The sequence below is a fragment of the Paralichthys olivaceus genome, chromosome 20, assembly GCF_024713975.1.
Source record: "Paralichthys olivaceus isolate ysfri-2021 chromosome 20, ASM2471397v2, whole genome shotgun sequence".
NCBI lineage: Eukaryota > Metazoa > Chordata > Actinopteri > Pleuronectiformes > Paralichthyidae > Paralichthys > Paralichthys olivaceus.
Genome location: NC_091112.1, coordinates 17080005 through 17091462, shown reverse-complemented (window position 1 = coordinate 17091462; position 11458 = coordinate 17080005). Strand labels below are relative to the sequence as shown.

Below are 11458 nucleotides of genomic sequence, written 5' to 3'. Positions count from 1 at the left end.
CACACATATACTGGAGCGGTGGGCACGGCACCATTAAAAAGGTATTGAAATGTTTATTTCATGCACTTTTTACTCAAATTGATAATAATACATTTTATTTATAGGCTTTCACAGCAGTCGAGATCACCTTACAAGGCAGAGATAAAAACCGAACAACAACAAAACAATATATCAAAAAGATCAATACAATTTGCAGTGAATAAAACATTATGTGCCAAATGGAAAACAATCAAACAACATTGTCTCTGGAATCTCAATGGACAAACAGCATGTCTGTTAATAAATGCAACATGTTTGTGTTGCCAATAATTGGCTTGAAGAAAAGCTCTGTGATCAAGCTGTGGCTGACGTTCTGGGTGGCGGAGGCTGCTCGAAGGACGTTTCTGAAGCGATTGGCGTCCTCCGGGTGCAGCAGGTGGATGACTTCCTGGAGAGCCCTCTGTGCCTCCTGTTGGAGGCCCTCGATGAGCAACATGGCGTTCAAGCCTTGAACAGCTATAGTGGGAGAAGAGATCCAACAAACTGAACATCATAGCTACTGAAACACAACGGCATCATATATTTATTTGTATTTAATGTGACCACCTTTGCTGGTTTCTCTGACACAAAGAGGATCAGTTTAATTGATATTAATTTAAATTAGAAATATATGCTGATATAATAGTATCACTGATTCTTGAGACATGGGACAAAATACATCCAGCAGTTGAAACTGCTAGTGGGTTTAAAATTGAAAATATTTTCAATTATAGATGTTTCGATGGATTAATAATAGAATGTATTCCACACAATTGTCCCCTTCAATTTAATTAAATCATTATTATATCAAATCTATGACACACTGTCATCCACTGAGAAGGGTTCAATCATTCACGTGCAATAATATAGATACAAACATTTTCTAATGATTAAAAGGGGCTTGTTTCATCAAAACAAAAACGTAATATCTCTTATATGCAAAACATTAATATTAACATATGCACTATTGTTTATTGTTAGAACCTTTTACTGTTTTGTTGTTATAATGTGTTATTATTATTAAATGGAAAGAGTATTTACCTGGGTTAAACAACGTAGCACCCCTCAGGTAAGCATACTCCTGAGGACTGAGATCCAGATCCCACAGCTGATACAAGCAAGCTCTCAGTCTGTGGACTCCGGCAAGAGTTGCTTTGTCAGCCTCCTTTTCAGAAAGCCCCGGCTTGAGCAAAATCTGTCTCAAGATACTCGGATTTGGTACATGAGTCACTTCAAACATTATCCTTTCCTGTGCGAGCCCCAGAACAAATAACGGAACCCAGCAGTGTGCTAGCAGTGATGACTGATCTCCCAGTGGAAGCTGACTGAAGGATGGTAAACTCCTCATGAAGCAGACGGTCTTGAGCAGCACACTGGAGGCAACTTGACAGGTGCCCCTCGGGTCCTTCAGGCAAACTCTCCTCTGCTTGCAGTGGCAGGTGTGTGATGGGAAGTTTGCTTCGTCGTTGAGGTGGTCGCTGTCCCTCCAGCTCAAGATGTTGTAAAGGATAGTGTGGGGATGCTGATCCTGGTAACCAGAGCAAGTGTGGTTTGCAATGTTCTCTTCAACAGAAAACATGGTGAAGTAGGAAAGAAAATGTGCAAAGAAAACCTCCAGAGAGCATGAACAGCCTCACTTAGTGTTTAACCTCAGTCCCCTATGTATCCAGGATGTCACCTGCACAAGACAAACTCAGCCTTGACTCACCTTTATGAGGCTCTGCACTGAGGGGAAAAAAACTGTGACCCTGGACTTCCCATGAAGACTGATGTCAGTTGCTACCACGTGGAGCCGATAAGAACTCAGCTGCTGCACGGAGAGAAAATGCTGAAGCTGGCTGAGGTGAATGACATTTATCGTGTTTACCTGAGTCATCAACTCTGCCTGTACCAGTCTATCAAGGACTGACAGGGTCAACACACAGGCAGCCACCTGACCTGTGCCCCAGTTACACCTCAGACCTGCATGATTTGTTCTAACACACAGTGTGATGATCATAACAATATTTATTTCTATTTTGTGGGCATCAGCATGTTGGACCTACTTAAGATATAAGAATGGATTTGTTTTAGAAGTCTTAGATACGTATGCTGTATATACCCAGTTTAATTAAGGTGAATGAAGTTGATATGTTATCTGAGCCAGACAGAGCAGATCACTTTCTAAAAATATTAGTGACCTGAAGTGTCACAAATTAATCATCAATGAAAAATCTTTTCATATTGCAGATCATTTGTTTTACGAGGAACACCATAAAGGGGTCGGTAGCTTGCTTATTCGCAAACATGACCCAATGTAAACTGGGATATCATTGCTTCCAAACTGTCAACATTTGTGCAAATTCTAATGGTACAAATTAACCACAAATTGCTGTTATGTGTGTTTTCCAACTTGCTGTGAATTGATTCCATAATGCTAAAAAATCTGACCTCAGTTTGTCCCATTAAGTTCTAAAAGACATCAGTGTGTCACAGCCATGGAACATTTGGCTAATGGCAAGTAGGGACACTGTGCTGAAATTCACATTCCTCATATTTTAGCTTCTCTTCACCGGCTTCTGGTAAATTTTAGGATGTATTTTAAAATATTGTTGATGACTTTTAATAATTTTTGGGACTTGCATCTAAGTACATATCAGATCTTTTGACAGCTTCTGTGCCCAGTCGTAAACTGAGGTCCTCAGCGAAGACCTGACTCGCCATTACACAGTCCTGGCTGAGGACCTCTGCCTTTTCTGTCAGGGCTCCCACTCTCCAATTTTTCATTTTTAACTTGTAACCTTGCATGTGTGCAAATCATTAATACTAACATATGCACTTTCTTATTGTTAGAACTTTTAACTGTTATTGCTATAATTTATTATTTCCCGAACGATTAACTCTAAAATGAATAATAATACTCAGGTTAACACAGAATTCTTTAAAAAATATTTGACAGTAAAATCAGAATGTTAAAGATTTTCTCTAGAAGGTTCTCATTCTTACTGGTCTGTACAGCTGTCAATCAAGATATTTTCCTCCCATTGGTGCGTAGGCGGGGTCTGTTTCCAGGAAGTAAGGAGCGTGACCATTGGCCCTCACACTGTCGCTAACTCTGCCCGTCATCCCCGCAGCTAGTGTTTTTACTCAACCCGTTCTGATTCCACCATCATGGGGGACGACGAAGAGAAGTATGACGGCATGTTGCTGGTTATGGCGCAGCAACACGAGGGAGGTGTACACGAGGTAACTCACTCCGCGGCTAACGCCACACAGCCTCCACACCGCTGCTGGAGCTAATGCAGCTAGCGGCTATGCTAGCAGGCACACATCGGCTGCTAGCAATGAAGCAGCGACAAAGCAAATGTTGTCAGTAATCGTGCGGGTTTTAGCTAAAGTCGGAGTCTAAGTGAGGAAACATCCTGCTGAGCAGATTATAACCTCACTGCTGGTCACCGGGGAGGTGTTGTGGGGAATTCAGCTTCCACGTGACACACTAAAGCAGCATGACATTCAAATATCCAACATCATATTTGTGGTTCAACTCAATTTGTTTCCCTGGAATAAAATGTTGGATGATTTCCCTTTTTCTGAGCCTTTTTTAAAAAGCTCTGAGTAACTACATCTTGTCACAGTGATGCCAGATGACTGAAACTTCTAGAAGATGCACCGTTTCCCCTGTGAACACACTTTGATTTGCTAATAATAGAAGACAAACTCATTTATTGGATGGCTCAGAGTCATCAGACAAAGGGAGATAATGTAGCACATTGTATTCCTTCATTCTTTGTCTGATTATGTGTGATGGTCTCTGTTTCTCTCAACAGTTGGTAAACACATTTTTCAGCTTCCTCCGCCGCAAAACCGATTTCTTCACGGGTGGTGATTCAGGTGCTGCAGAGAAAGTGAGTAATGTTACTGTCAATGTAGCTTCTGTGACATTCAACACCGGGCTGTCAATGCACCATGTAGCAATACTGGCACATCTTCACTTAACCCCCCGTGTCTCATCATTTATTTTTTTGTTTTTCAGTTAGTGAAGGATGCTTTTGCCCACCACAGTAAGCTGGCGCTGAAGTCCAACAAAGAGAAGCAGAAGAAGCAGGAGAAGGAGAAGAGAGAGAAAGCTGAAAGAGCTGCCAAGCTGGCAGAGGAAGAGAAGAAAAAGAAGAATGACGACGGTCCCAGAATTCAGGAACTGACTGAGGAAGAAGCAGAGAAACTTCAGTCTGAACTTGATATGGTGAAATCTGGCTGCTTTGATGCTCCATCACCTGAATAGCTGCAGATGTTCTGATTCATGTGTTCACATCTTCATTTGTGTTTTATGTATTTTAGAAAAAGAAAGAAGAAGCGAAAATGGAGAACACAACAACTAAGGCAGAAAAGTCACCTGACGACGAAAAAAAAGAGAAAGGGGTGAGGGAGCAGCAGGACGGTTCCACTGTGAAATGTCCATGTCTGATGTGGTTCTGGTGACTGACTTGTTAATGTCCATTTCCACAGTCTGACTCTGAGGGAGAGGAAGACGAGAAGGACAAAGACAAAATGAAGCCGAATGCAGGGAACGGAGCTGATCTGCCCACTTACAAGTGGACACAGACCCTGTCTGAAGTGGATGTGAGTTCATTTTAACCTCAGGATAATGCTCTGACTTATTTCTGTGTATTCCTTCTGTAGCACAGACTTTTAAACGAGGCTGCTTGACATTGTGGGTGATATCTGTTTTATTGAAGCCGTTCACTTCACTATCCCACCACTGGCTCCGACTCCACATCTCTTTACAGCAGTAGCAGCCATTGCTCCTCAAATAGCCATAATTCTCTTTTTCACTCTCCTACTCATCTGCTTCCACATCAGCTTGCTTTCGCTGCACATACACTTCAAAATGAAACTGTAAACGCACATCTGTGGCCTCCATGTTTATGACCCACACCCCTTGTTTACTTCGGTACACTGCCTCATCAGGACCATGACCACATCACATTGGAGTCTGATATTTGCCACATTTTGAAAAATAATGTGAACAGCTACATAAAAGATATGAATAGAGCACCAAGACTTGCAGTGTGAACCTCAACTAAAGTGTTTTACTATTTTGATCCTCCTCCCACAGCTGGTAGTGCCTTTCGACGTGAAGTTCCGCGTCAAGGGGAGAGACGTGGTGGTGGACATCCAGCGGCGCTCCATCAAAGTCGGCCTGAAAGGACATCCTCCCATTATTGATGGACAGCTCTACAACGAGGTGAAGGTGGAAGAAAGCTCTTGGCTCCTCGACGACGGCAAGGTGGCCACTGTGCACCTGGAAAAGGTATGGAAAGAGTCTGTCGATTGGTTCCAGCCTTTGAATGTGTGTTTAGTAGTAAAATGTTTGAAGAACGTTAATTTGAGGCCACGAGAATACGGCAGGACAGTGTTGGGAAAATCCACAAGAAGCAAGTGGGTGTGTTGACAAAAAATTATACCGTGATATTTTTTTTTGGGTGACAATGGCTGATGAAGGAGTCAATGTGCTGCCTCCTGCATGCTCTACAGGCACAACCTCCCTGTTGTCTTGACCGTGTTTGACCTGGAATATCTCCTGCTGCATTGTTCATGTGGGAAAGACATTTCATGGGAAATGTCCAGTCCCAATTTTCTGGACATTCCCCAGAGTTCATGACTGAAAATACAGCTAAAGTGATGAGCTTAATGATGCGTGCATATGTCCTTTTTATTCATTTGACACTTTCTTTTAATGTCAGATTAATAAAATGGAGTGGTGGAACAAGATTGTTACCACAGATCCAGAAATCAACACCAAGAAGGTCTGTCCAGAGAACTCCAAGGTAAAGTGAGCCGAGCTGGATCTTTTTGCAGGAGCTGTGTTGTTAAAAGAAACAAAAAGATAACTGACAGCCTTTCCTTCATTTTGCTACACTACCCCAACCCTGTGTGAATTTCCCGCTGAGCAGCTGTCAGACCTGGACGGAGAGACACGTGGTATGGTGGAGAAGATGATGTACGACCAAAGGCAGAAATCAATGGGGCTGCCTACATCTGAAGAACAGAAGAAACAAGACATTCTTAAAAAGTAAGTGTCCAGTGTTACTTCACTGTCAAATAAATATACCAGTTCAGTTTAGCTCAGGTTGTGTTAAGTCATCAAACTGTAAAGATCTTTTTGTCCTTTGTCAGCTGACATTTTAATAGAAGCTTTATGATGCAGCCAGATTTTATATGAAGGTTGAACCTGAAAGACGTCTGTAGTTTTTACCCTCAGTTACCTCAAGGCCAAGCTCACTTTAACTGGAGGTAATAAAGATGGTTTGGTGCAGACAGTGACCTGGTTTAAGAAGACACAACTGATTCTATTGTATTGATATGACGTTTCACACTTTACTGCGTCGGTCTCATTGCACCAGTCAGCATTGTCTTTTAACAGAAGTGAAACCTAATCCAGGGGAACTTAGTTGAGTAGAGTGGTAAGATTGCTCTTCCTTTAAGGGATCTCCAGTGCACGTTTAGGAGGTATAGTTATAGGAATGCAATCCCTGATAAAAATATTTTACATATTTTTTAATAATTTGTGTTGGCATGTCTGATTTTGTGAAAAAATACTTATGAAGACTCTTGAATCTTGAACCATTGTCACCATAGAAACAAAAACAAAGACAGCATGGCCTGGATTTCCTTGTATTACAATTTTAAAGTCTCTCTAAGCTGCTTTTACACAGTAAAATAAACTAAGACCATTGTTTATTTCAAGGGTAAATAACCATTTGACCAAAGATAGTATATCCCAGCACCACCAGCGCACTGTTTTAGTTTGCATATGGAGGGAGATTGATTTATTATAACTGATGCAACCCTGATGCAAGAATGTGCGCTTTTATTTTGAAGTTTACTTCCTCTTGTTAAAGCTGCTCGTAAAGGTCCGGTAACGTTTTATAAGAGTTAAACAATACAAATGTGGGGACTGGTAAGGTGTGGGTTTCTTTATTGACACAAAGTTCACATGGTGTCTATCCAATCAAATGTGGTGACTGATCATGTCATCTCAAAGCTTCATGGTTTCACTGTTTGAAAAAAAATACCACTGAATGGCCAGTGGGAGGTGCTGTAGCTAAAGGGAAAAAAATCTTAGTGCAAGAGAAAAGTTTGAATGTTTGGGATTTAAGACCTGTGCAGAGAAAATGATGCATTAACCAAAAAATCTTCCCTGAACAAGATCACAATTCCTTTTAAGATGTGGCCCATGATGATGATGATGATGATGATGATGATGATGATGATGATGATGATGGTGATGATGATGATGCAGTTATTTTGTATAAAGAAGCTAAAAATAAAAAAAGACTGTGGTAACATGTGACCGGGTTCCCTTTGTCTCTGCAGGTTCATGTCTCAGCACCCAGAGATGGATTTCTCTAAAGCCAAATTCAGCTGAGATCGCTGTCGTCAGTAGAATCCACATAACGATTCTCGAGGATATCACGTGAAACATGTCAAAGCCGATGTCGGGCACCAACCAACCTGCCCATCGTGCTTCCTCTTAATACTGGACATGGTTTCTGTTAATTTACGGTCTTAACTGCACAGGTTTCTGTCTGTTTTGGTTTGTTATGAGAACAGGTTTGATGACATTATGTCCATGTCCTCCCTTTGCATGTCGTCAGAATATTTAAAAATGTCTGGATTTTTTAATAAATGAATTTAAAATGTAAATGTTGTGACAGAAGTGCTTATGTTCACTGCACAAGGGTTAACACTTCACATGGTTTCAAGGGTAAAGAGTCAAACATCTGTTTCCAGACCGAACAGAATTGAACGGAAAGTAAATGAGTAGTAAAGTTTAAATACAAAGATTTGTGTTTCTTTACTGCCTGTGGCTTTTTAAAAGTTAACAACCTAGAGGAGTTCAAGGCCAAGATTAGTGATTTCACCAGCCCTGAACTCAGTCACTGAACTCCGACGTGTGTTATGTTTGGATCACATCCAAAGGCTACTGGCCTACAATGAGAACAGGTTATGCTGAAAGTAACCAAGCAGCTTCATTGCGTAATAGTGGAACTCCAGATGTTTTTTGGTGAAAGTTCATATGTGTCACTATTTGCAGGTCATTTATATCTCGGATACAAGTTGAATGTTTAGGGCATCAAATAGTCACAGATTGGAAAGATTTTATTTTAACCACAAGGGAGCAGTGTTTTCCTGCTCCAGTGTAAGAAGGCTAAATGTTGCCTTGTGTAATTCATGTATCATCAGTACCCACACTAATCCTATGAATCAGATGGAAGGTGGAAGATGAAGTAATTACAATTTATTGGGTTGTTTTGAATGAGCAGCTCGAGATCTGAGAGACGGGTTACAGCGTCATTTTTATTTTGACTTCAGATTTCTTTATCGAGTGACATTTCTTCTAGTGTTGGAGTAACTCATTATTATTATTATTAAGAATTCATATTTTATCCTTTAATCTATGTATTTCACTAGATTAACAGCATTTACTCTGATTAATCTGCACAAACACGTATGACGCAGAGACCTTTTTTGTCTGTGAAGTCTGTAAAGCCTCGAGTAGCTAAGATAACAGTCACCTGGTATGTTCATAATATTTACATAAAAATGATTCATCATAAGTAACAGTGATGTGAACATTGATTAAACTGTTATGTTGCTTAGTATGGCACAAATCTGCACCAAGGCCCATCACTCCACTTAGATTCAATCAAACCTCACTAGATTTCAAACTTTCGTAGATATCCGTTCTTTAAATGTGTTTTTTTATCAAGATCCATGAAAACAATAAATCGTTAAAGATAGCAACACAATGTTATTATCTCACGATGTTATAAAAAGTGATAAAATATATCCTGGATCTGCCCCCTGATTAGTTAAGTTTAGTTTGAACATTTTTAGATGATCAAATAAAACTCATTTTCCGTCAAAAAGGATGAAACAACATGCTTGACTTGTCCTACAACTATTCTCCACTAAATCATCCAACAAAAAACTTACATATACAACTCTACTCTGCCCCTAGTGTCCCTCTGTCCACTACAGTGCTGTAGTCTTCCTCTATTCTTGAGTGCTTCTATGTGCTTTCCATTCCTCTTGTTTTCTCTTGATCCGTATCTGCACCAAAGGTTGATGGGTTCCTTCCTGACATGGTAATCCATCCAGTAGGGTTTGTGTAATCTTATTTACAAACAAACAAACCAACCAACATACAAGGACAGGGGTGAAAACATATAACCTCCCTGGTGGAGGTAACAATACGAATTTGGATGAAATGTGGAGGTAAACACTGCAAATGCAAAGACAAATATCTGTCAAATGCGTGTTTGAGTTAAAGGCTTTTTAAGAAAGCAGCAGCTGCTACTTGTAAAGACTAAGATTCCTCGGAGTTGTACGTGCATTTCTTCAGGTTATAACTAATAATATATTGCACAGTCACTCACAAGCGTTTCACACGTGCATGTCAGAGATCTTCCAGCTTAATCACTGTGGAGCTCTTTAACTCTATTGCTGCATGTTTGAAATGTGAGGCAGCAGCAGAGGAGAAGCAGTGAGATGAAGATGAAAGACAGTTGTGCTGGATTACATTCAAGCATCTTCCCCTGAGGGAGGATTAACTGTTTGAATCCAGCGTGTGAATGGAGAACGATAAAAACTGTTCAACAGAGAAGTAATTACTGAATGTGAGTATGTTAAATGGCTGGTTCTGACAACTGCTGGGACCACAACTGGTGCCTACATTACCCAGAATGCAATCTGATTCAACAGTCTGCTTAGTCCAGGTCCACTGCATGAGTTATTATTACTTATACTGTCACAACTGATGCTGACTCAACTGACATCACCTCTGGACACACAAAAGGCTCAAACATGTACGTTTAAACCAACATTGTATGTAGCAGTACTCCCGAGGCCCCATAGAGTACTACTATAATATGCCCCATACAATTTGTGGGGTTTCCCTTTTGGTTTGTGTGTGGGAGTAAAATCGTTATGAGAAAGCGTCCCTGCAGAAAAAAATCAGTCGGGTATTTATATAGCATTATTCCCTCTTTGCAAATGGTGTGAATGCAGCAGCTGACACGTCGTAGAAACCCTGAGGATAATCAGCGCACGACTACCACTGAGTGACCGACATGGTTTCTCACTCAGGCCACACTTGGATATCATGCACCTCTGCTAAATGTTACTTAACTGAGGACCAGTTTGCTTACAAGGCCTCTGTGCTCGTGTGTCTGTCCACAGCTAACTGGACTGGCCTGTCAGGATGGTGACAGGCTGTCACCATCACTGTGGTGACCGGAGGGAACATACATTAGCTTATGCTGGCTAGCAAGTCCTCCTAATGTGTGAAATTGCTCATGTAGTTCAAAAGCACTGCTGGGACATCTGCCATTAGAGACAGTGGTGCTTTTACAAAGAGTTTTTGAGCTTTGATCTTAAGGCTGTGAGTTATATCACCACATATCAGAACAGCGCCTACATATAGGATTCTTGTAATGGATGTCGAGTAGTAGGATGATAAAGGGAAAAATAGGCGGATGGCGGTGGTGCACCGTTGGTTGCTACCCGCCAATGCAGCAGGCAGGTTAAGAGGAGGAAGAGGAAGTGCTCTTCTATTTTCTTTGATCACACAGGGTAATAAGAGATATAGCAGATAGTGGTAATGCACCAGGATGTTGGTTGCCACCTGCCAATACACTGAACTCAGAAGAAGAAGAACATGTCGAGTAGTTGCTTAGATGTTACAGTAATAACAAACACATAACATCAGGTCAGTGCTTGTTCTGCACTTAAGCCAATAGTGTCCAGTGGTTTTTAACATAAGCCAACTTCAACTACACAGCATCTACTTGTTAACCTGGAACACTTGCAACTGCCTCACTGTGAACATGAACTGTGTTAGACTATAAGTGTATACTGTAGAGCTAAACTAGAATTTACTTGAAGTCATGTGGGGGTGGGGGGGTTGAGGACAATTCTAACACGCAACCGATACAAAAAAGAAAAACCTGTAGAAGACACAGACGAATATGTTGGTGTGCTGTAAACAATAATATGTGATCTCTGCAGCGAAATTGAAATGTGACGTCCTTTGTCTGTCTGCTGCACCTCCCCTCACATGAATCCTATGGAGGATTTGTTGTTGTTGTGAACACGTCTGAGCTGAGAACCTCCTGCTGCGTTGATTATGTGTGTAAGAAAACCTCTGGAGAACCTCCGGACCCAATTCCCCGGGAGTTCCTCCAGAGTTCATGTCTGAAAACGGCTCATGAGTGCCATGTATTGCTAGTAATACACAATGATTAGTGGAGTAAAGCAGTAGTGTTGCTGATGTATTGCATCAGGTGAGAAGTTTACTGTCAGTTATGGATCACGTCTCACACACTTGGTAATGCCACTGGCTTCTGTCGAGTCCAGCCTTAACACAGAGGGTACAGGCTGGGGTTTGGTCTCAGGG

The 11458-nt window shown here is 41.2% G+C and overlaps 2 protein-coding genes across 2 annotated transcripts; one reads left to right on the top strand and one right to left on the bottom strand.

Annotated features, from left to right (window-relative positions):
* Positions 1 to 33: 33 nt before the first annotated feature.
* LOC109631614 (nuclear receptor subfamily 0 group B member 2-like) lies at positions 34 to 2140 on the bottom strand. The gene is made up of 3 exons (XM_069515915.1): positions 1727 to 2140; positions 1060 to 1546; positions 34 to 495 (listed from the first exon to the last, which is right to left on the bottom strand). Exons 1-3 carry the CDS (start codon positions 2015 to 2017, stop codon positions 254 to 256), a joined length of 1020 nt encoding a protein of 339 aa, XP_069372016.1. The 5' UTR covers positions 2018 to 2140; the 3' UTR covers positions 34 to 253.
* Positions 2141 to 2933: 793 nt separating this feature from the next.
* On the top strand, positions 2934 to 7704 carry nudc (nudC nuclear distribution protein). Its single transcript, XM_020090465.2, has 9 exons — positions 2934 to 3243; positions 3825 to 3902; positions 4031 to 4240; positions 4336 to 4416; positions 4504 to 4617; positions 5114 to 5308; positions 5742 to 5825; positions 5952 to 6070; positions 7375 to 7704. The coding sequence occupies exons 1-9, from the start codon at positions 3169 to 3171 to the stop codon at positions 7424 to 7426; spliced, it is 1008 nt and encodes a 335-aa protein (XP_019946024.1). The 5' UTR covers positions 2934 to 3168; the 3' UTR covers positions 7427 to 7704.
* The last annotated feature ends 3754 nt before the right edge of the window (positions 7705 to 11458 follow it).

Coding starts and splice junctions, on each gene's coding strand:
- LOC109631614 (XM_069515915.1), bottom strand. CDS start 2,017: ATGATCATCACACTGTGTGTTAGAACAAATCATGCAGGTCTGAGGTGT. Junction 1,547..1,726: donor CAGTGCAGAGCCTCATAAAG/GTGAGTCAAGGC, acceptor TCTGGTTACCAG/GATCAGCATCCCCACACTAT. Junction 496..1,059: donor TGCTACGTTGTTTAACCCAG/GTAAATACTCTT, acceptor CTCCCACTATAG/CTGTTCAAGGCTTGAACGCC.
- nudc (XM_020090465.2), top strand. CDS start 3,169: ATGGGGGACGACGAAGAGAAGTATGACGGCATGTTGCTGGTTATGGCG. Junction 5,309..5,741: donor CCACTGTGCACCTGGAAAAG/GTATGGAAAGAG, acceptor TTTTAATGTCAG/ATTAATAAAATGGAGTGGTG. Junction 5,826..5,951: donor TCTGTCCAGAGAACTCCAAG/GTAAAGTGAGCC, acceptor CCCGCTGAGCAG/CTGTCAGACCTGGACGGAGA.